This window comes from Hippoglossus stenolepis, chromosome 5 (genome assembly GCF_022539355.2).
Source record: "Hippoglossus stenolepis isolate QCI-W04-F060 chromosome 5, HSTE1.2, whole genome shotgun sequence".
Lineage (NCBI taxonomy): Eukaryota > Metazoa > Chordata > Actinopteri > Pleuronectiformes > Pleuronectidae > Hippoglossus > Hippoglossus stenolepis.
This window is the reverse complement of record NC_061487.1, coordinates 23,470,576-23,491,346: the sequence shown is the minus strand read 5'-3', so window position 1 is coordinate 23,491,346 and position 20,771 is coordinate 23,470,576. Positions and strand designations below refer to the sequence as shown.

At 43.3% G+C, this 20,771-nt stretch overlaps 1 protein-coding gene across 1 annotated transcript; it reads left to right on the top strand.

The window, feature by feature from the left end:
• The first annotated feature begins 6,231 nt into the window (after nt 1-6,231).
• wfdc1 (WAP four-disulfide core domain 1) lies at nt 6,232-20,146 on the top strand. Its single transcript, XM_035157610.2, is given in 8 exon segments — nt 6,232-6,645; nt 16,460-16,655; nt 17,281-17,313; nt 17,316-17,363; nt 18,193-18,333; nt 18,568-18,618; nt 18,731-18,790; nt 18,886-20,146. Coding segments are annotated over 7 exon segments (615 nt in total). The 5' UTR covers nt 6,232-6,558; the 3' UTR covers nt 18,790; nt 18,886-20,146.
• Nucleotides 20,147-20,771: the final 625 nt, after the last annotated feature.

Sequence of the window (20,771 nt, the reverse complement as noted above, 5' to 3'; positions counted from 1 at the left end):
CATCAGGGTTCTGTCATCTGTGCTTTTACATTCACAATGTTTCACCTAAGTTAGAAACTGGAGGTATGGAGTGTGCAGGAAATGAGCCTGTATGGGGTTGATGAGAGATGCTAATGCATTATGGGAAATTAAGGATTCATCATTTGGGGGGGGGGGGGGGTAACCTTGCATTATTATGTTCTTTCAGTGTTTCTTTCCTTTATGGTTTTTCCTGGTATGTAAAAGTTCTGCAAAGTTAAAAGGCCCAAAGTCTCCGCCAGAGAAAAAGATCTTGAAATGCACCATCAGATGTCCTGAGAATTCTGAGATGTCATGTGACATTATGTTGCCCCATATGTGCATAATTCACGCCCCCTAACAAAGCCAGGTAAAGCAAGAACGGAGGCTGCCATTTCCTACACATTGTGGAGGACCAATCACCAAAGAGTGAAGCAGCTGGCCAATCAGAGCCTCCTGTCGGGAGGAGGGCCTGAAAGAGACAGGAGCCAAAACCTGGTGTTTCAGACAGAGGCTGAAGAGAGGAGCTGCAGCAATGGACAGCAGAGTTAAAATGCTGCAGCTGAATATTGTCATAATAATACGTAATAATCATAATATAATACGTCTTATTTAACACGGTTCACTTAGTTCTAAATCCCTGGAGCACCATAACAACCGACTCTTATCTCAAAAGTTGATGTGTTGGCCTTTTTTTTTAAAGATGCTGACTGAGGATTACTTTGTCACACTATGTTGTTTGTTCCTGTACAACGAGCTAATGAACAGAGCCCATGTGCTTTGACTTAACTTCAAGCAACGAAGTGGGACGACTTCAGTTTTCACCCCGGCCCCCCCAACCTTTCGCCCTGGTGTGTTTGTGAGCGTGGAGCAGCAGGGATATGGGACCGTCTGCATTTGGCCCCGTCAACATCAATTCCAATAAAGCAGAAAAAGCACAGGAAGAGCTTTGAAGTCAGACGGGACCCAGGCAAACACCCCCCAGTCACTTTGACCCCACGGTGGAACCCGTCGGGCACAGAGTCGCTATAGAAATCGCTGAAATAGTTTTTGCAGTTTTTTCTTTTAAATTTCAACCCTGCTTCGAGAGGTCACGTGGAGGAATGTCGCACAGCTACCTGACTTCAAAGTGCTCTGTGGTAGCTCCTGAAGGAGAAGAGGGGACGTGAGAGGGAGAAATGTGGAGGGTAAGAGACAGGAGAGGGTGAATTATAGCTACATGTGGTGGAGGAAAGTTTGGAGAGGAGAAAAAAACAAAAAGGGGAAACTTAAAACTAAAGAGGAGCACGAGAGGGGAGAGGAACAGCTGGGGAAAGGGGAAAAGATAAGAGCTGAGAAGAGAAGGAAGGAAGATAGGGACATTTACAGAAATGAAGTAATTACTGGATACAGCACAGAGGGTACAGTTACCGTTCAGGTTAGAGCCGATAGAGGAGAGAAGATAATGATACAGGAATGGAGCCTTCATGCAGCAGAGATGGGTCGAGGCTTGAACCACTTCTGCTGAGGAGAAAAACAGAGCGTGAGGAATGATTAGTGTGGCTACAGGGGGTTTGGCTTTAATGAGCATGACTAACGTAAATAACAGACCCACACAGCACCTCCAGGATGAAACAGGTTATTACTTTAAAGTCGGACGGATCTACGTGAGCTGAGCTGATTCTGTAAATGTAGACGGCAGATTCAGCCTCCAAAACACTGACAATGATGAAATCCTCCCTACAACAAATCATTTAATTTCATTATATTCATATAAACACTCAGGGAAAACGGTGAAGAGAGAGCAGGCGGATGTTTAGTCTGCGTACGAAGCTTTCTTTTTGTCATTCAGCCCTTTTATCTGCCCATCTTCCTTTCATCTGTACTGTTCTGTTCTTTTTCGCCCTCACCACCTTCCTCGTCTCCCCCCCCCCTATTTTTCCATCAGCCGGTGCCAGCCCGCATATTTAAACAGCTGTCCCACTTTAACTCATCACGACCATTGTGTTGCCGGCGTCTCACGAACGCTCGGAAAGACGAGAATACTTCGCGTTTCAGACGTAGCTGTAGATTCACAGCATCAGATGGAAACTTTCCATCTTCTGGTTGGTCTGTCTTGTTAATAGTTCAGTAAAGTCAAGCAGATGGTGCCAGTCCTGCTCTTCCTGTCCCTTTACAGTCAAATAAATCCACAAACACAATTTTGTTATACGCGTCAATACTGTGTGTGTCATTCAAACTGTACAAACACGTCAAACGCACATCCTGTCATTGACTAAAACAGACATTAAACCAGAGATTTATTTGCCCTCCTCAGCTGCTCGAGGTTTTTATTCTATCAGACCAACATTAAAACCAAATGCTGGAACGCAGCTGATGCTCGCTGAACTTTTAAAATGTGACAGTGACACAGAACCAAAAACCATTGTTATTGCTGTTGAAATACAAAACATTAAAAACGAGAAAATTCAGTTTGAATTAACTGCGTGAGTCAAAGTGCTTTAAAGACTTTAGGTCAGAGCTATGAAATCACATTAAAATACAGGCAGGATCTAGGATTGTGTGTTTATAAGTGAACATGTTGAGAGTTTTCAACCTCTGAATACAACTTTCACTCTTCTCCAAATCCAGCACCAAGCGCACCTGACCCCTGACCCCCGCATACTGAACTCTGACCCCGGCTGACAGTTCTGATTTGGAATGAATGGCTTTGACAGACTCCTGTTTCAGGAATCAGCACATTGACACAAGAGCGGCCCACCAGAGCGTCGTGCTAATAAACATTAACGTGACAAAGTGATAAAAGCTGTTCACCTGGTTAGCTCGTTTTTAGCCCCACTAGCGCTGTGTTTCTGTCCATTGCTTTGGTCTAGACTGAAATATGTCAACGTTGTCAACAAATTTGGTTCAGATGTTCATGTTCCCCTCAGGGTTTAGCAGCATAATTAGGTAAAAACTTTAATTTGTCCAATAGTTTATGACCAAATTCCTATTAAACTGTTCAGCTGGGTTTAGTGTTGATTAGCAAATGTTTGAATGTCGCCTGTCGGGTTTCACCTAACGAAAGCTTAGAGGAGAGGCTGTTAAAGCATAAAAATCCATTTTTTATCGCTTGTCTATGTTTATTTTTCAAATGAGGCAAAGAATATGGGTTTAAAAACAACCTCCGACAGAAACAAATGTCCTGACAGCTGAGAGTTCACACGTTGTTACGCATGCTGATGTTTTCAGAAACGTTGGAGACCTTGGAGGTTTATTTTTTGGTGGATGGTAAGTTGTAATATTAGCTGTATTTCATTGTAATATATCTCATGAAAATGTTAGTATATAGCAACCTCCTCGAGTGTCGCCATGTTTATTTTTTAAATCATGCAAATTCAGAAGTTCTATAATGTCTGATTTCTCCGATGTGCCCTCCAGTGGTATCCTCCAGTAACACGCGTAGTACATCGGCAAGTATGTGAACAACTACGCAGCCGGTTGTCTATGCGAACGCGTGTTTAAACAGCAAGTATATCTCTGGCCTAAGCATATCACGTTCGTCACTTGTCGAAAACATGAGCTTACGTAGGCTAGTTACTTTACTTGGAGGCTAGCTAGCATGCTAACTTGCTTAACTATGATTAACATGGTGAATAGTATATCTGCTTAATATTGGATCACATGTCAGCATGGGCAGCCATTTGCATTTCTGATACGTAGATGTTCTACTTTCCCATTTCAGACAGAAATAAATTACAGGAGTGACTTTTATCAATCGAAGCTCACATAGATACACACACAGTAAGTTTATATAGTACATACATACACACCGAATACATGTTTTGGATACATTACACAGACAAAACCCACAGACTGTCCACACAAACGAATGTGATTACATTTCTGTTTGTCGTCTAAACTCACATATTCAATCCAGATGCACGGGCTGAACTTCATTATGAACTGTTTGTGAGGGGTTCCCTGTTCGATTTATGAAATCATACTTACTGTGCTCGTGTAATCGTCACATGTGGAAGAGGGGCTGCCGAGAGACCACTCAGCCGCACACGTGTCTGCACAACCACCAAGTATTACACCATGAAGCAGGAATTAATCTTGACCATCAGAGAGTGGAAACGTGTCAGAGCTGCTCCCTGAGACTCGCTGACACTCGAAAGTGCATCGCAGATGAGAGGAATTTTTGTGTATGGAATCTTAAATAGGATTTCTGGATTTCACACTTTCCTCTCATTCATAAGTGCACAAATAGATGCTGTGTCAAGACCGAATGTCACATCCTGTTTCGCTGTTTGTACATCACTTCACGTGCAGGGAGTTACAATACAGTGTGTGTTTTAATGGGCGGGGTGTCTGAACGTTTCAAACCCTATTTTCCTCATAAATGCAGCTGTTTACTTTATTTCATGTACACAGAACATTCCTGATGTTCAGAGGAAGCAGGACACGGTCGATGTGTGGGAATATCAGCACAGTGTCTTCTGTGAGAAACTGTGCAGCTGCATTTTGTTCTGTAAGAAATTAAGACAGTTCGGGGCGTGGCGTAGTTTATGATAAGAGACAGAGCTGAATACCGATTTGATTATTCCATATTCCACAAAACCACGCCTGTTTAAAATTTTTGCAGCTGTACTGGTTCTAATAGATGCGGTAATGGATGTTTCCTCTCTCATGGTGAATGACACCGTGTCTTCAATAAATTCACGTCATTTCTAGATGTCAAACACATTGTTGACTATGCAAGAAGGTCCTAATCAATATGATCACATGGTCTATATGCACATAAGTAGCAGTGTGGATTCTTTACTTGCTGCGGCTCAATTACTGCAGGTCACTTTGACTGTTTCAGAAAGAAAAGCTGCAGCCAGCATCACCACAGGCCAAACAAACAGAGCATTCCAAACAGGCAGGTTTAGAACGGGCACAGACAACAAAGCTATGCAACTGCAAACGATGATCGCTATTGCAAAAGTTGAACAATGCATTTTTCTCTGCTGTAACATGGGATCAAGAACCCCAACAAAACTCATCATCCAGATACATTCGCCATTAAAAAATTAGCTGTTGAGACATTTTAAACACAAAATGCTGCTGTTTGTTTACTGCAGATGATAAAAATCAGCTGACTGCAGTAAAGTCACCAGTTAGAAACATTTGTCACCAGTTAGAAACATTTGTTCCGTCTTTGTCAAACATACAGAGAATTCCAAGTGGGAGATTTCCAACCATTATCAATGTATTATGTGCAGAGGCTTGACAGGCAAATCACCAGTAATGGGAAGTTGCTAAATGGGTCATTTCCAAAGTATTTAACGCACCTCTGCATCTGCTAAACTGCTGAATAACCCCAGTCTTTCTTTTTACCCAATTCCTCTACACCCCCCCACCCCCCCACCCCCCTGTTTCCTCTCTCCCTTTTCTCTCACTCTCTCTTTGCTCTGCCTTTTGTGTAAGTGAAGCCGGGGCCTCCCAGTGACATAAGCCCTGCTCCTGTAAAACTAATAATGACTGAGATTTGTGCGGGCTTGGCATTCTTTCTCCCTCTCAATGCAAGACACCGGGGAATGGAGGGAGGGGAAGCAGAGGAAGGTTTGGTGGTAAGGTGGCAGGGGGTGAGAGGAGGGGGGAGACACACTGAGAGAGAGAGAGAGAGAGAGAGAGAGGGAAACACACCACATGCAAGGGTCAGTGGCACTGAAATCACACTGCATCCTCTGCAAACATACAGACAGAGGAGTTCACACACATGGACACACACATTCAGGTGCGTCCCAGTCTTCCCAGTCACGCCGTGTTGTTTTAAATCCTTCATATTCATCTGGAATGTAAACAGGGACGTCGGACACTGCATGCAGCACAGGGTCGACCTCTGGGCGAGCAGTCAAATATTTTTCAAACCCCCGGTTACTTGTGTTTTTTTTCCCAACACACCAAGAGAACATGTGAAGCGAAGCCATTAGAATATGAAACTTGTGCCAAACACACGATGGCCAAAACTCCTGCAGAGATCCCTGCAGATGTGCCGTGGGATGCAACAAGGGGGGACAAGGGGGGAGGTCTCGCTCACAGTCTGCCCTCTCTAATGCTTCCCCTCCCTCACGCCCCTCTACCCCCTCCGGAGAGACATGTGCGCACGCCATGCCAGCAGACAGCTCCAGCTCTGAGGAACTGATGCACAAACAGCTGCCGTTTCTCCCCTTCCCTCCTTCTTTCGCTCCATTAACTTTTCTCCTCTTCATTTCTTCACCCCCCCACCCCCACCCCCTGCCCTTCACCACACTGCCCTGCATTCGTCCTCTCTGTACTTTCCCTTCCTTCCCTCTAACTCTGTCATTCGGCCCTGCACTTTTCCTCAGGCAGATATAAAGGCAGGTCCTGTTGAAAGTGAGAGAGAGAGAGGGCTTGTGTAATCTCTGGCTGCACATGAGCACCGGGGAGAGTTACTGCCTCAGCTGGAGAAAAAAAGGACCGGGAAAGAAGCGGAGGAGAAACTAACTCGGGATAAGAAGAAGGAATACCTCTGGAAGACAGGAAGGGAGGAGAAGGAAGAGAGTTTGAAGTTGGGGGTGCAGGACAGAGACCATGCTGCTGCTGCTGCTGCTGTCCCTGTTGGTCCTGTCCACAGGAAGTGATGCCAGAAGAATCAGGAAAAGAGGACTCAACCAAAAGGTGGGGCTGCTGTAACCTCACCTTTAAGGACATGTGCACTTTATGATGAGTGTGTGTGTGTGTGTGGCTTTCTCCTGCATCTTTTTCTTGTGGCTGTCACGGCCTCGAAAGTGGATGTGGTTCAGTACAATAGCGGCTCTGTCACAGAGCTGGTTTCACACTGTGGGAGCAGTTTTGTGGCCGAGGTGAGAGTTGGTCGAGTCGAGCTGACGACCGAAGTGTGGAAGTTCCACGATGGAAAGAAAACTGGCGTAAATCACGTAATGCATTCACTCAGGTGCTGTACTTTAGTTGAGAGCATTGACGCTCAATCTTATATTGATCATCGCTAGATAGCTTAGCATAAAGACTGGAAAAAAAGTGGAACCAGGGCTCTGCCTAATAGCAAGAGATTTAACCTACCAACCCATCAAACGCTTATAAAATACAATGTTATCTTTTCTTTAATCTTTAATCTTTATGAAAGTAAAGTGTGTAAATAAAAAGTTGCTGTTTTATGGGAGTTTTGAGCCAAATATTTATTTGTGCTACTCTTTTATACCCCACTTTTTAACCGTAATTAACAAAATCCAAACAGACCATCTGTTTTCCTATCTCCAGCCTTTAAGATAAGTTAGCCAGTAGCTAGCTGTAGCCTCATATCTAGCACAGATATATATGTTTTAGTGCGATTTTGAGGAACTTGTATTTTGCCTGGAGATGTTCCGATAGCAATCAGAAATGCCTCTGATACTGCAGAGAACGCTCGGCCGAGCTTTGGCCGAATACACAAATCTATGCACTGATATCATTTAATAAACAGTGACATGTATCGTATGCAAGACTCTAGTTTCGAGGGGGGGGTGGGACTCGTGTTGCCAAGTATGACAGAACAATCTCAGGAAGAATTTGAAGAACCATCACGAATACGAGATGGTTTAATCATGCAATCATCACAGGGTCAGTAACATACAGCTGTTTAAATATGTTATACAATTTGTCAATATGTTTTTTTGGTATTGCCTCAGTACTCAGTCCAGTTATTGGCATCATATCGGAACATCTGTAATTTTACTTCACTTTACGCAACTTTTTCCTACCTCAGAAATCCAGTTTTTTTTTAATATGCAGACTAAGATTTTACAAGCAAAACTTTAGATCACTTTAAAAGCTTTGTTAAAAAGATACAAGGCCGACATGTAGCCGGGGGATCATTTTGATGCAGTTGTACAGTTTCCTCGTAGCACTTTTAATTGGATGATTATCTTCTGTCTGTCCTTCGATTGCGTGAAGAGGATCGTAACTGTCGATAACAGTTTGGGTGAGAAACAGGAAAAATCCACATGGACAGGAGAAGTTTTTTGTTGTTTTTTTAATTTGACGAGGAGCCAGAGTTGTAGTGTGCAACAGGTCGGATTAAATCAATGATTTTCCAGGTTTCCATATGAGTAACCGAGCAGCACACTGGACGTACGGCCCCGGTCTGTGTTTATTTGCGGTGGATAATTAGGGCAGGAACTGAACTTGCAGACCGGGCCCCTGCTTGTTAACTCGGCTCAATGTGGCTGATTGATCATTTCTAACAAGGGCTCGATGTAGCGTGCTGCCTTCTCCTGCCCGTTTCCCCCCCTCATGCTCTCTCTCATGAGTTCTGCCCTTTTCCACCCTTCTCTCTCGCTCTCAGCCTTTATCTCCGCTCTCTCTCGTATGATGGAGTTACCCTTTCACCCTCTCTCTCCCCCCCTCTCTCTCTCTCAGTATATCACCCCATGTTTTCCCTCTTTCAAATTCCCTCTTCTCCCGTCTCCTCGTGCTCCCAGGATGGGCCAAAAGCACCGTCTCGCTGGACTCTGCTTCAAAGCTGCTGTAATTGGAACATGCTGACACGGCCGTGCGTATGGAGCTTGTCGCTTTCCCTCTGAACCTTTTCATCTCTGCATCTTTCCATCTTTCATTTTTTCTTATCCAGCTCCCACACATGCACACATACACATACACATACACATACACATACACATACACATACACATACACATACACATACACATACACATACACATACACATACACATACACATGCACACACACACACACACACCCTCAGCCTCATTCATATCACCGCAGATGTGCAGAAGGATAAATTACAGTCACTGCATATTCCACGTAGGCAGTTGCACTATGGAGCAAATGTCAACAATTTGCGACCAACCCAGACCACCAGCATGCTCACTACCTGCTTTCATTTGTTCTTTGAATATGGACGATTTCACCAGATTCATGTACATTAACACGCATTGAATTCAAATTAGTAAAAACTTCTCGACGAGGGCTGATGCTCAGGTTTCCTCATCAACATAAAGACAATGTGGAAATACCCCAAATGCTTGATTAGAGACTTTGTGGATCTGTTACCTTAAATAATCTGCAGATGTGGAAACCCCCAAGAGCTCGTAATTCAAAAGAACACATGAAAGAGATCAGTGACCTCTTTCAACCACTTTCATTTGATCTCATTTGATATTTAGCTCTGCTTGTGCTTGATAACATTGTAGAAATGTTAAACATATAAGTCAAAATATAATGTGAAAGCTACAACAGTACAAATGAAGAGAAACAACATCTGCTCTTGACTGTAATTTTGGCCAAAATGTTTGCACGAGTCATGACAATCTGCGTCTGTGTATGTTTCAGAAACGCCCAATCTTACAATGTTAAAGAAAGAGGAAAATATTCAGTTCATCCCTTTACGCTCAATGATTGAATGGGGTCTTTCTCGGGTCATGCCCCACCCCTCCACAAAATTTAATGAAAATCAGAGAAGTCGTTTTTGAGGAATTCTGCTGCCAGATGGACGACAATCATTAATGTTGTATTAACTTTTAGATATTTTAACTGAATACTTCATTTGAGTATCCCCCATTTGCTCCATCCACTCTATAGATAATGGGTGGATGGATTATACTTAATATTCAGTTATTTTGCAGTAATTTGTTTAAACGCAACCATTTTAGGAATATGCATCATATGAGCACAATATAAAATAGGCTACAAATTCCCCCCAAAATCTTAAGTTAACCAAATTGAAAGACATTTTTAACGTAGAGAAATTGGGTCTTTTCAGGAATCTTTGGGTCTGTGGTAATTTCCTGCTTTGTCCACTTGATCATTTATTCTTTACGATCCAAAGAAATCTTGTTTTCTTATCAAATGTTTGCCTCCATTTTTCAGCAGGTTTGCTTTTAACCTCTTTCATCAGATTTTAAAGTCAAGTTCTTTGCAGTGCAGGTTTCTGGTTGGTGGTTTAGGGATCAGAGCCATGTCCACCTTATCCAGACCTCGCCCCGGCCACAAGGGTCAAAGGTCACCAGCAGCACTTTCCTAATTTCCTTTTTTGTGTTTGACAGAGAAAATGTCAAACAACACAAAACATGTAATACGGGGATTTAGTTGTATGAAGTAGGCGTCAGAGGGAAGTTTGCAATCAAAAGAAACATGCCTCAGATGAATGCCCCAAGCTGCTGTGTCCCCCACACACACTGGATGACTTAGTCTCCGGCGGCTGTAACACACTCCAGCTCAGACCTGTCAGGGCGTGTCAGTGTGCACAGAGTGTGTGAGGCGACCATCATGTATCTCTAGAGTTTCATTGATTTGATGTGACGTGGGCTGTTCTCACACCACCTGGTCTGAAGACAGGGGCCCTGCAGATGCTCACACACACACACCTACTTCCTGCTCCGGCTCTGCTCGGCTGCTGCATGAGACAAAAGAGTTTCTTACGCTGCTTTGAGGCTGAGGGGAAATTTGTAGGTTTATAGAAATAATTAGTTTACCAAACGTTATGACCCCCGGTGCTTTTAAATTACAGACAAGGCAACGTTTTGTGTCGTTAATTAAATCGACTGGGATTAGACATGACTATTTGACTGTAGCGGTTAGGAATAAGCACATATTGAATTGAAGTGAATTACACAGCCTTCACTACTTAATGTAGGACCTGAGAGTTTGCAGCCTTTAAGACTAAGAGTTGACAAATCCTGGGAATGTGTGACAAATCCAGACTTGGCAGGAGTTGTCTGTGTAAAGACCTCTTCACGCCAGCATTCAAAACCCAGACATTTTCGGGGGGGATTCCGATTAATTCTAAGGGAATCACAGAAAATAGTGAATTCACTCGCGGGGTGACTTTAAAGCAACTTTATGCAACAGTTTTTACCTTTAAGGAAAACAGCCTCAGAAACCATTTTGATGGTACACTGACTTGTAACAGGGGGAATGGCCTCTTTCATTTCCACTCTGTGCCCCAAGCGCCTGTTCTTGCACAATGTAACTGTGGCGTTTCTAATTGAATAATAATCTGCAATTTAAAACTGCCAGAATCAGACCCGACAGATTCAAGAATAATGCAAAACTGTTAAAAAGACTTGTAAACATTGGAAATCAGTGTTTATCTCCGATATTCATAAAGGAAACTTTTAAGAACTCCAAACAGAATTGCAATGATGACGAACATTCGGCCAAGTTTTAGTTCAGTGAGTGGGACGATGCAGTCGAAGCTCCTGACAAGTTTTGTTTACATGGAAAACCACTGGGAGCCCGATGGAATAAGTTTATTCTTGTTGCTGCAGATTGTACAGTTGTTGCCTCATTCATGAATTTATCTCACTGAAGGAAGCTACACTGACAGTGATGACTTTTAAAGATGATGGAAAACTGCAGGAAGCTAAAATCTGAGATAGCAACTGTGTCGGCCGGGAGACATTTGTTTTTTAATCGTTTTTTCATTTAAGAAAATGTTGAGCAACACAATAGAAACCTGCAAGCAATAGGTTTGTGAGCCGGTGCAATCCAGTGGACTAATCCCAGTCAGATGATGTGGTCAGCTGCACATTACTGGACTCACACTGGAGAAGTTTGACCTGCTGGAGACACACACACACACACACACACACACACACACACACACACACACACACACACACACACACACACACACACACACACACACACACACACACACAGACACACACACACAGACACACACACAGGTTTGTGCAGCTGTCCTTATAAGAACTTTGTATTGACTTCTGCTCATTGTGGACAGCCTAAACCAAACCTTATCCCCAACCTTGAACTAATCACTATTCACATGTTACCTCTTCCTCTAACTAGGAATTCAGAAATGATGTTTTACTTCATTAGGATAAAAACAAGTACACACACACTCATAAACCAAGTGAGAGTGTGTTACATCATCTTTAACAACATGAGATTTATTGCAAATCTATCAAACAGAATTTGAGACCACCGTCGTGTTTACATCCATCACTCTGTTATTAAGTAGAGAGACGAATGTTCTTAAATAAAAATCTATTCATAGTTATCGTACAGCTAGAGATTTTGGCCAACCACCAGGGGGCGATCAAGACACTATGGCTTCACCTTTGTGGAGGTGTCATGTCGTCTGTATTCTTACATGCGTTCAATGCTGCATCACTACAAGCAGACAACATATATGTGTGATACAGTAGATGAGATTATCGTGGTCGTCACTGCTACCTGTGGCTATGACGGAGATGTAGCTAAAATTAGCTACGGTCATGTTTCTCAGTTTCTCTCCAGGTGTGTGAACCACACGTCATATGAGCTCCCTCTGTTTGTCAGATTCTCAAGGTGAGACATCACCTCTCTTCCAGCATGTCTTCATTCCAACGATTGCTTTTCCCCGCCGTGCATCTGCCTGTTCGTCTGTCAGCATCTCTCACTGTCAGTCATCGGAAACTTTCATCTCCGGCTGATTTACAGGACGTCTGTTTGCCTCGCAGCCGAGCCCGCTGCATCTCTATGCCTCTACGCGTCTGTCGATCTTTCTGTCAAAACCGAGCGTGGAGACAGGAAATGAGTCCTGACAATTCGAAAGCTAACCAGATGTGTCCTGTGAGCTACTTCATTTAGCGGGAAATCTGTTGCGTTTGAGCTGACACTCGTATGAAAGAACACAGCTCTGCCTTGTCTATGTACGTGTGCACAACCTTGACCTTGCAGTAATGTAAGGGCATATGTCAGAGACTGGGTGTGTTTGTGTCCTTGCACAAAGGAAGCCCCGTATCTTTCTGAGATCACTGCCTGGACTCATGAATGGCCTGATCTCAGAGCAGTTACAGGGTCTCTCCTGTGGCTTCTCCCCACAAACTCCCCGTAAACCAGAGAGCAACAGACAAGGACAGATCGACTGACTGATAAATCATTATGCAGACACTATCATGTCAGACCAAAGAGATCGGAAGAAAGGCACGGGAAAAAAATCAAGGAGAGATTATAAACAAGGCGGGATGGTGACAGCGTTGCAGACAGAGACAGACAGACAGAGAGTGGGGGGGGGAACGTGCCCACAGACAGACATGAACATCACACATGGGCCCGCTGGCAGCGTCTCGACGGGAGAGCAGCATGGCAGACGGGAGTGTAAATAAACAATGTGGAACATCAGAGAGATGTTTGTGTGATAGCGCTGGTGACGCAGCCCTCGGCGGAGCCCAGAGAGCGAAGCAGTTACACTGAGGAGCGGACACACACCTCTGCAAAGTCATGTGTACACATGAGTGAACACATGCACACTCACACTCTCACACTCACATAAACAGGAAGGGCACACTTGACCTTTTTGTCGGAGACATTTGCAGGAGACGTTGGGAACAGATCGGATATGAGACAGCCGTGGTCATTATGTCATTATCCAATCACAGCAGACTTTGTGGGACTCATTCATAGATTTCAGAGGAGCAGGAGACACCGTGAACCACATGAATGAAGGGGAGGAAAGTGTACTATGTGTGGTATTTTGATATAATCTCTAATCTTGTTTATAATTTAAATTTGTGTTATTACTTGAAAATGTTTACTTTCTCTGATTTTAAGAAAACACATCACTTTCCTCAAACTGTCCATTGCTGCAGCGCCTCTTTTCAGCCTCTGTCTGAAACACTTGGTTTTAGCTCCCGTCGCTTTAAGCCCAGTCTCCTCTGATTGGCTAACTGTTGTGATTGGTCAACTGCTTCCAGCACGTGTAGGAAATGTCGGCCATCGCTCTCGCTTCACCTGGCTTTGTTAGGAGCGTCCAGAGTCGTGCATTAAGCTAATCTCAAGTGCTTTTGCAAACTTTTGATTTTTAACTTTTCAAAACTTTCAACATTCACAAATAAAATCTATACAACCCACTAGAGGAAAGTAAAACTGAAAATGTCTCCTTTAGAACTTATGAGCCTTTTGACCTTGAAGTGATATTTTCACACTGGAGTAGATTTCTGCTCAGTTCCCACAGACAAAAACAACAACAACATTTATTTCCGCATTACTTTCCGCATGAACGGCTGCTTCACTTTTTCACTCGGAGCGTCTGATGTTCCAGACATTCCAGCTCTTTGGCATCAGTTCGATCATCCTCCAATAAAAGAGAGGAAATATCCAGTCTGAGTATGTGAGAATATTGGACTTGCGTGCGAAGATTGCATCGAAATATTGTTGTTTCATCAACCAGACACAGAGCGACGTTCCTGTTCATCTGGAGTCATGTTTCTTACCAGCTGGTGATTGTAGGTTCAATATTTATTCTCCTTTTAGCTCCATTTTGGTCTCCATGCCTCCTCCAGTGAGTTGCAGGTTCTTAAACCAAATGAATGAGCCCAGAGGCTCCCTAGAGCAAAAGGGGAATCGTCAATATAAGTGAAACCTTTTTACTTTACTTAATAAATATGGATGCTGCAGTTTTAAATAAAAACAAATCTCTTAAAACAATCTCAGAGTTACAGACATATTTAAGAAATTACCCAAAACATCACTGGTCTGAGCACAAATACTGAGCCTCATCCTCAAATCCTCCATTACTTGCAGTAAAATGCAGAACTCACAGTAACTTTTACAAGCTTTGACTGCCAGAGCCAGACATTGTTCCCTCCACCCTCCCTCCCCCTAAATAACCCTCCACCCACTAAGCTGGCAGCTGCCAGAACAAATTAATGGGTGTTTAAAGTGAACACACATACAGTGTGTGTGATACCACCGTCACCGCCAAACATTTGTTTTCATTTTTCCGGGTGGTTTGTGAGAGCGTTCGGTCGGCCTGCCAAATAAACAGCACAGTTTTAATGATCGTGTGCAAACCACAAGCTGATTATCTAATTACTAATCTAGTGTAGAGAGAAAGGAAGAAACACCCATTTCTCTGTGGAACACCCTGATACAGACGCAGGATGAATCCCTGAAACTGGGGAGTCTGGGAAATTCACATGAAGACATGAAATCAGAAAGAAAAATGAGATTTGTGTTTCCGCCAGAGCTGTTTGTCAAACGGCTGAGAACACATGCTGTGTTACTGACAAACAAGCGTAACCACAAAGTTTCAGTTTAAAGACGGGATAACAAAGGCAGTGTGATCATTAAACCAGGAACGTGACAAACAAACAACAACATTTGTTTTACTGCTGGAAAACAAATGATGTTGAACTTCGACAAAGTAGTTGTTGAGGAATGAACAGGATTTGATGACATCCTGTGCAGCTCAAAGTTAGGAGTTCAAAGTTGATTCTGCGACAGCCTGCGATTGAAATATCCTCATATTGTCCCTCTTGTTATGTCCCTCTGCTGTGGAACTGACAGACCAGCACAGTATCTGCTTGTTTCGCAGCAGTCGGTGGAAAGAAGTGGAATAAATTGGGAACTCGATCGCACAGGAAAGCAAAACACAGCGGAAGAGAAAACATTCGGGCCTAATGTTTAGTGGAGGTCAGATGTGCTTCTCGCTGTAATATCTCCCATGTGTACACAGCCCGGGACAATGAACGGGCCAGGAACTCGTGATATTTGATGCATGGTCGTGTGAAAAATGAATGAACCCACAAATCCGGCTCAAGTGAGCGAGAATCAATAATGAGCTGCAGCTTTGTGTTGAAACTAGATGCCGATGCTGTGATGCGTGCAAGAGCAGAACGTGCCAGCAACAGTGGAGAAGTGTGTGTGTGTGCGTGTGTGTGTGTGCACACTGCTGCTCTAGTGTGTGAAGTGTGTCTTTGCTTAGCTCAGGGTCCCGTGGCCTGTTTTTCCCCCTCACACACTCACGGGGGAAGTGTTCGTTCCCACGGTGAATCACCTTCCCAATCCAGGTCGAGACGTGAGAATGCACAGTAAAGCATAAACTGTTAGTTTCTCTGCTGCTGTGCTGGGATGTAAAGGGATCACCCAGAGTCCGATGCTGCCCTCTGATGGGTGAGAAGTGCAATCTCAAACTCCTGTGTGTTAAATACTGATCAGCCACTACAGACAAGCTGCTTTCAGACAGGCACTGAACCTGGACGTTCTCCGGAAGTGTTCTAGTTTAAAGTCTGCAGAGAGTCTGGGGAGTTGATGATGTTTCTAACACACAACAAGATGCAGAAATTAAATAACAAAAACAATACGAATATCCAAAATATCTCCTAACTTTGCTGTGCCTGTTTTAATGGTGAAGTAGCTTTTTTGTTCAGAATCAAACGAGACGTTTAATTTCTCTTTCACAAATGTTATTTCTCTAAACTCTAATCTCTCAAATCAAAATCAATCCATGAGGCACAGGAGCAAGTCTCAGATTTTGATGGACCCAGAATAATCATTGATATTATTTAGGATCGGAGTAAAACCACCTCACATACTCCTTCATACCACAGACATCTTTCATGGGAGAGCTTCTGTTTGAGTGTATTTCAGTGTTTTTCTTTGTGTACAGGACCCACTTGAAGACCAGATGATGAATCTCAAATATTTTATCCTATTAATAAACTTAATTCACTTCTTTGTCTGTCAGGATTACGAGTACCCCAACCACCCCCAGTCCACACAGCACCAGAAGAACGACCGGTGTCCTCCGCCGCCCCAAATGCTGCCGGAGCGAGCCTGCGAGGTGCCGGGCTGCCGCTCGGACTCAGAGTGCGAGCGCCATAAACGCTGCTGCTACAACGGCTGCATCTACGCCTGCCTGGAGTCTGTTCAGCCTCCACCAGGTCGGCAGAAGCAACAGACAAAAATGGATTTATGTCCGAGCTGAGCAGCTATAGGGGAACCTAACCTTTAACCTTTTGCCAGGCGTCCCCATTTTTGTGCACAGGCCTGAAAATAACCCATAAAGATAAGTCGGTTGTAAACCAGGTCTTTAAAAGATAAATCAAGGACAAGAGAGAAAGATTTATATTCATTGCCTCAACTATTTTCCTGCATAAACAGGGAATCTAAAGACCTATGGTGGTCACAAGTCTGAACCAATTCTGTGTTAAAATTCTTTGCACACACAGAGTTTAGAGACTTTAAAACTTTCAAAGCTGTCAAACTATACAAATTTCAAACAATCTATAATTTGTAGAGGCTGCATGGAAGCTGAGTGAAGTATAGACTGAAAAAAGACCCAGAGTAGTTCAGCCGAGGCCTTTTAACAGGTGAAATTACAATAAGACGTTTTTCGATTCTGCTGCAGAACTCTCAGGAAATACTGTTATTTAATATTTTAATAGCTCAGAAAAGAGATCATCTTTAACGTCTTTACGTGTGTGTGTGTGTGTGTGTGTGTGTGTGTGTGTGTGTGTGTGTGTGTGTGTGTGTGTGTGTGTGTGTGTGTGTGTGTGTTCTGAACAGTGCTGGACTGGCTGGTGCAGCCCAAGCCTCGGTGGTTGGGGGTAACGGCTGGCTGCTAGACGGCCCTGAAGAGGTTCTGCAAGGTGAGAACTCGTCACTGAAGTCGTAGAAAACATTTTATAATGTGCAGGACGTAGAAAAAAACTCAAAACTCCAACAACAACTGCATCTTAGCTTTTAAATGAAATGCTTTCATCAGGTAAATCCAACCCTTTTCTTTAATTACCTCCAAGTAGGTTCTGTTTTCATCAGCGTTGCTTTTTTGTCTGTTGGCTGCATTACACTAAAGCTTCTGGACGGAATAACACAAAACTTAGTAGAGAGATGTGATACGGGTCAGGGAAGAACCCATTCAATTCTTTATTTTTTCTTCAACATGGCGATGGGCCATTAGCCTTGGCGGAGGGATGAGCTCTCAGAGCACCCTTCCAGTGAATATGAGCAAAACCATTTTCTTTCTCTCTAAGCTCCTGTTGTGTGTCTGTTTCCCGGTTCTTTTGGGTGTTTTTAAGTCTCCCAGTATTTATTCCAGTCCAATTAAGCATTCAGAAATGAAAAACATCAGCAACTACATACGAGGATAAAAGCCCATCTCACTATGTTGAAGAAAGAGGAAAGAAAGAATTCCTAATCCTCTCCTAAAGTTTAATGGGTTCCTCCGAGAGTTATGTCCCACCCCTCCACAAACTTTTATGGAAATCTGTTGTGTAGTTGTTGTGTATACCTGTTCACTAATAAGTGCTAGATAATAGAAAACGTGTGTCAAAATGCTTAAACTCAAATCTGCATGATGGCATTCTATTTAAAAGGTAAAAAATCTGCAGGTTTAAAGAAGTTGTAAGTAAACAACAAGCTGTAGTTGACGTCTGTGGTTTCCTCTAATGCCCAGTGTGTATTTAATGTTTCCACCAGCCGAGGCCTGCAGCACCACTGAGGATGGAGACGAGCCCCTTCACTGCCCCACCGGCTACGAGTGCCACATCATCAACCCGGGTAACCCCGCCGCCGGTATCCCCAACCGGGGTCAGTGCATCAAGCAGCGTGGGAACTCCGGTAAGGCCCCGGCACCCCCGGTTACAGCTGAGCGGTTGTGACATCATCTCCTATCCTCAGTCCAGTCCATCTGATTTAATGGAACCACTCTCCAAATAAATAAAAAATAGCACCAAGGGACAGAAATATGAACCTTATGATTTTTTTATTACCAGAATAACAAGCAAGAATTCAAAATACAAAATGTGGAATATACAGATCCGATCTTTTTGTTTTGTCTCCTTTCCTTCACAGACGGTCGGGGCCTGAGGCACAAATACTTCAAGGACTACAAGGACTACTTAGGTAAGTGAGGTAATGAGAACAACTTAAAAAACACTTAAAAAGACACTTAGCTTAAAAACACAATCACCGGGTCGAGCTGCCTGACGTGAGGATGTGTTTCATTGACTGACAGGTACCAGCTCTAACAGTGCAGTAGGCTTCGAAAAACTTCAGCACAAGCACCTGGGATGAAGTACGTTTTTCATGGTGTTGGAAAAAAATAAATCGTTATCTCCCCTGAGACCAAAACCTTATGTTTGTCTTTTTTTTTTATATATCCTCATTCAGATCAACCATGACCTCAGCCTCAGCGACGACCATAACACGACCTCAGACGTCAGCCCAGTCGATCTGCTCTCATCTCACCTGAAGCAGGACCACATCTCACCTTCTCACTTCACCCACAGCGGCTACCTCCTCTTCTGCTTTATTCTGTGGCCTCTCCGGAGACCGATGCACCCACAGTGCAGCGCCAAAGAAATACCTGCATTTATTTTTTCTCTATCCTCTCTCTGTCTAATATATATTCTGAAAAGGAAGGAGCAGAGGGTGTTGGTGGTGACGCAGAAGAAGAGAAAGCAGGCTGTGCACCAAAGTTGTTTTTATCATAAATCTCACAGGATGTTTGGAAACGTTCCAGTTTTGGCGTCGAGCGCTCGTTCTCATTCTCACACTTGGACAAACCCTCTAAACCTGAACGCTGGTCAGCAGAGAAAAACCAAGACCATGTGTTTCTGTTGCTCATTCTGCAAAGCACGCTATTCAAATTTCTGCATAATCTGGAAGGCTTTAGAGACAAATGGGAGACATCCCAGCTGCATCTTTGAATAAAACCCAAATGTGAATTAAAATTTCTGATTATGAGAATAAATGCCATATGAGAGTGTGGGTTGTGTCAGTTGTGAGGGATTTGGAAAAGCTGTGGGTTGTGTCGAGCCAGCGGATCCCGACCGCCACACCACAACGAGTTCAATCGAGTTCAGTCATTTGAGCAAAAATTTTAGTTTTTAACCGATTCTCCACACAACAAGGAAGGAAACCTTGGACAGCTTTTAAACGCCACCTATCAATAAACCAACAGAGAGTGAAATGTGAGGCATGCAACAAATATCTACCACTGTTGTGATTACACAAGCTTTTCATGAATTTCTATGTTTGTTTTTGCATGAATGTGTCATCTGGGGACAAATGTAGCTCATCTGACAAACAAGATGATTCAGTCTGAGTTAAATTATCACAACTCCACGCTGCTCGATACAAGCATTTTAACAGAAAGGGTTTTCACACGGAGCAGATTTAGAAAACTGGTCAGAAAGTCTGTGTCACTCTTGAGCTGAACCTGCTTCAGTCAACTTCAGTTGTCCGTGTTATCGATATATAAATGGTGCTCACGTTCATTTTTTTGCCTCTAATAACAGGAGAATAAGCTGAAGGTGTAAAAAACAAAAGCTGTAACCATGAAATCTCTAAAGTGATGTCTGAATGTTTCTGCCTAACTGGTGCTGCAATGCTGCCTCGTTTATTCTAAATAAACAGAAACAACATTGTCGACACGCCCTTTTTTTTCTGCTGAAAGAAATCTAGGTGGATAGATTGATTGATTGATTGATTGATTGAGAGAGAGAGAGAGAGAGAGAGAGAGAGAGAGAGAGAGAGAGAGAGAGAGAACCATGTAAAGCCTCAATCGTAGAGGTGCAGATTATTTTCCACCACATCTGTGCTTTAAGTATTAGAAATAAACTTCACACTTGACAGATTGAAGCAGTTTAGCTCAGTTCTATGTTCTTTCCTGTTCCACCTGCAGAGACAGGTTGGGCACCACAGCTGGCTCCACATCTGGACTTGATCCTGAAAAGCACAGAGAAGCACGTCCGTGTTGTTATAGTTTGACGAGCTGCTGCTTTCCTGTATTTAAACACGTCTCATGACCTACACATGTTGAACGTGTGTGTTTGTTCAGTGATCCAGTTTGTTCAGGACCCTGTCAACGCTGCCCACTACTGGACAAAGACAGACATCACTGTTGAATGTCATCAGAGAAATATCAATAAAGAACAATAAAACACAAAAATGTACCACAAATGATAAACAGTGTACTACAGTGTAAGTGCTACTTTAACAGCACAATGCTCTTCCCTGAATGATAACACGAGAATACTCTGGTATTACAACAA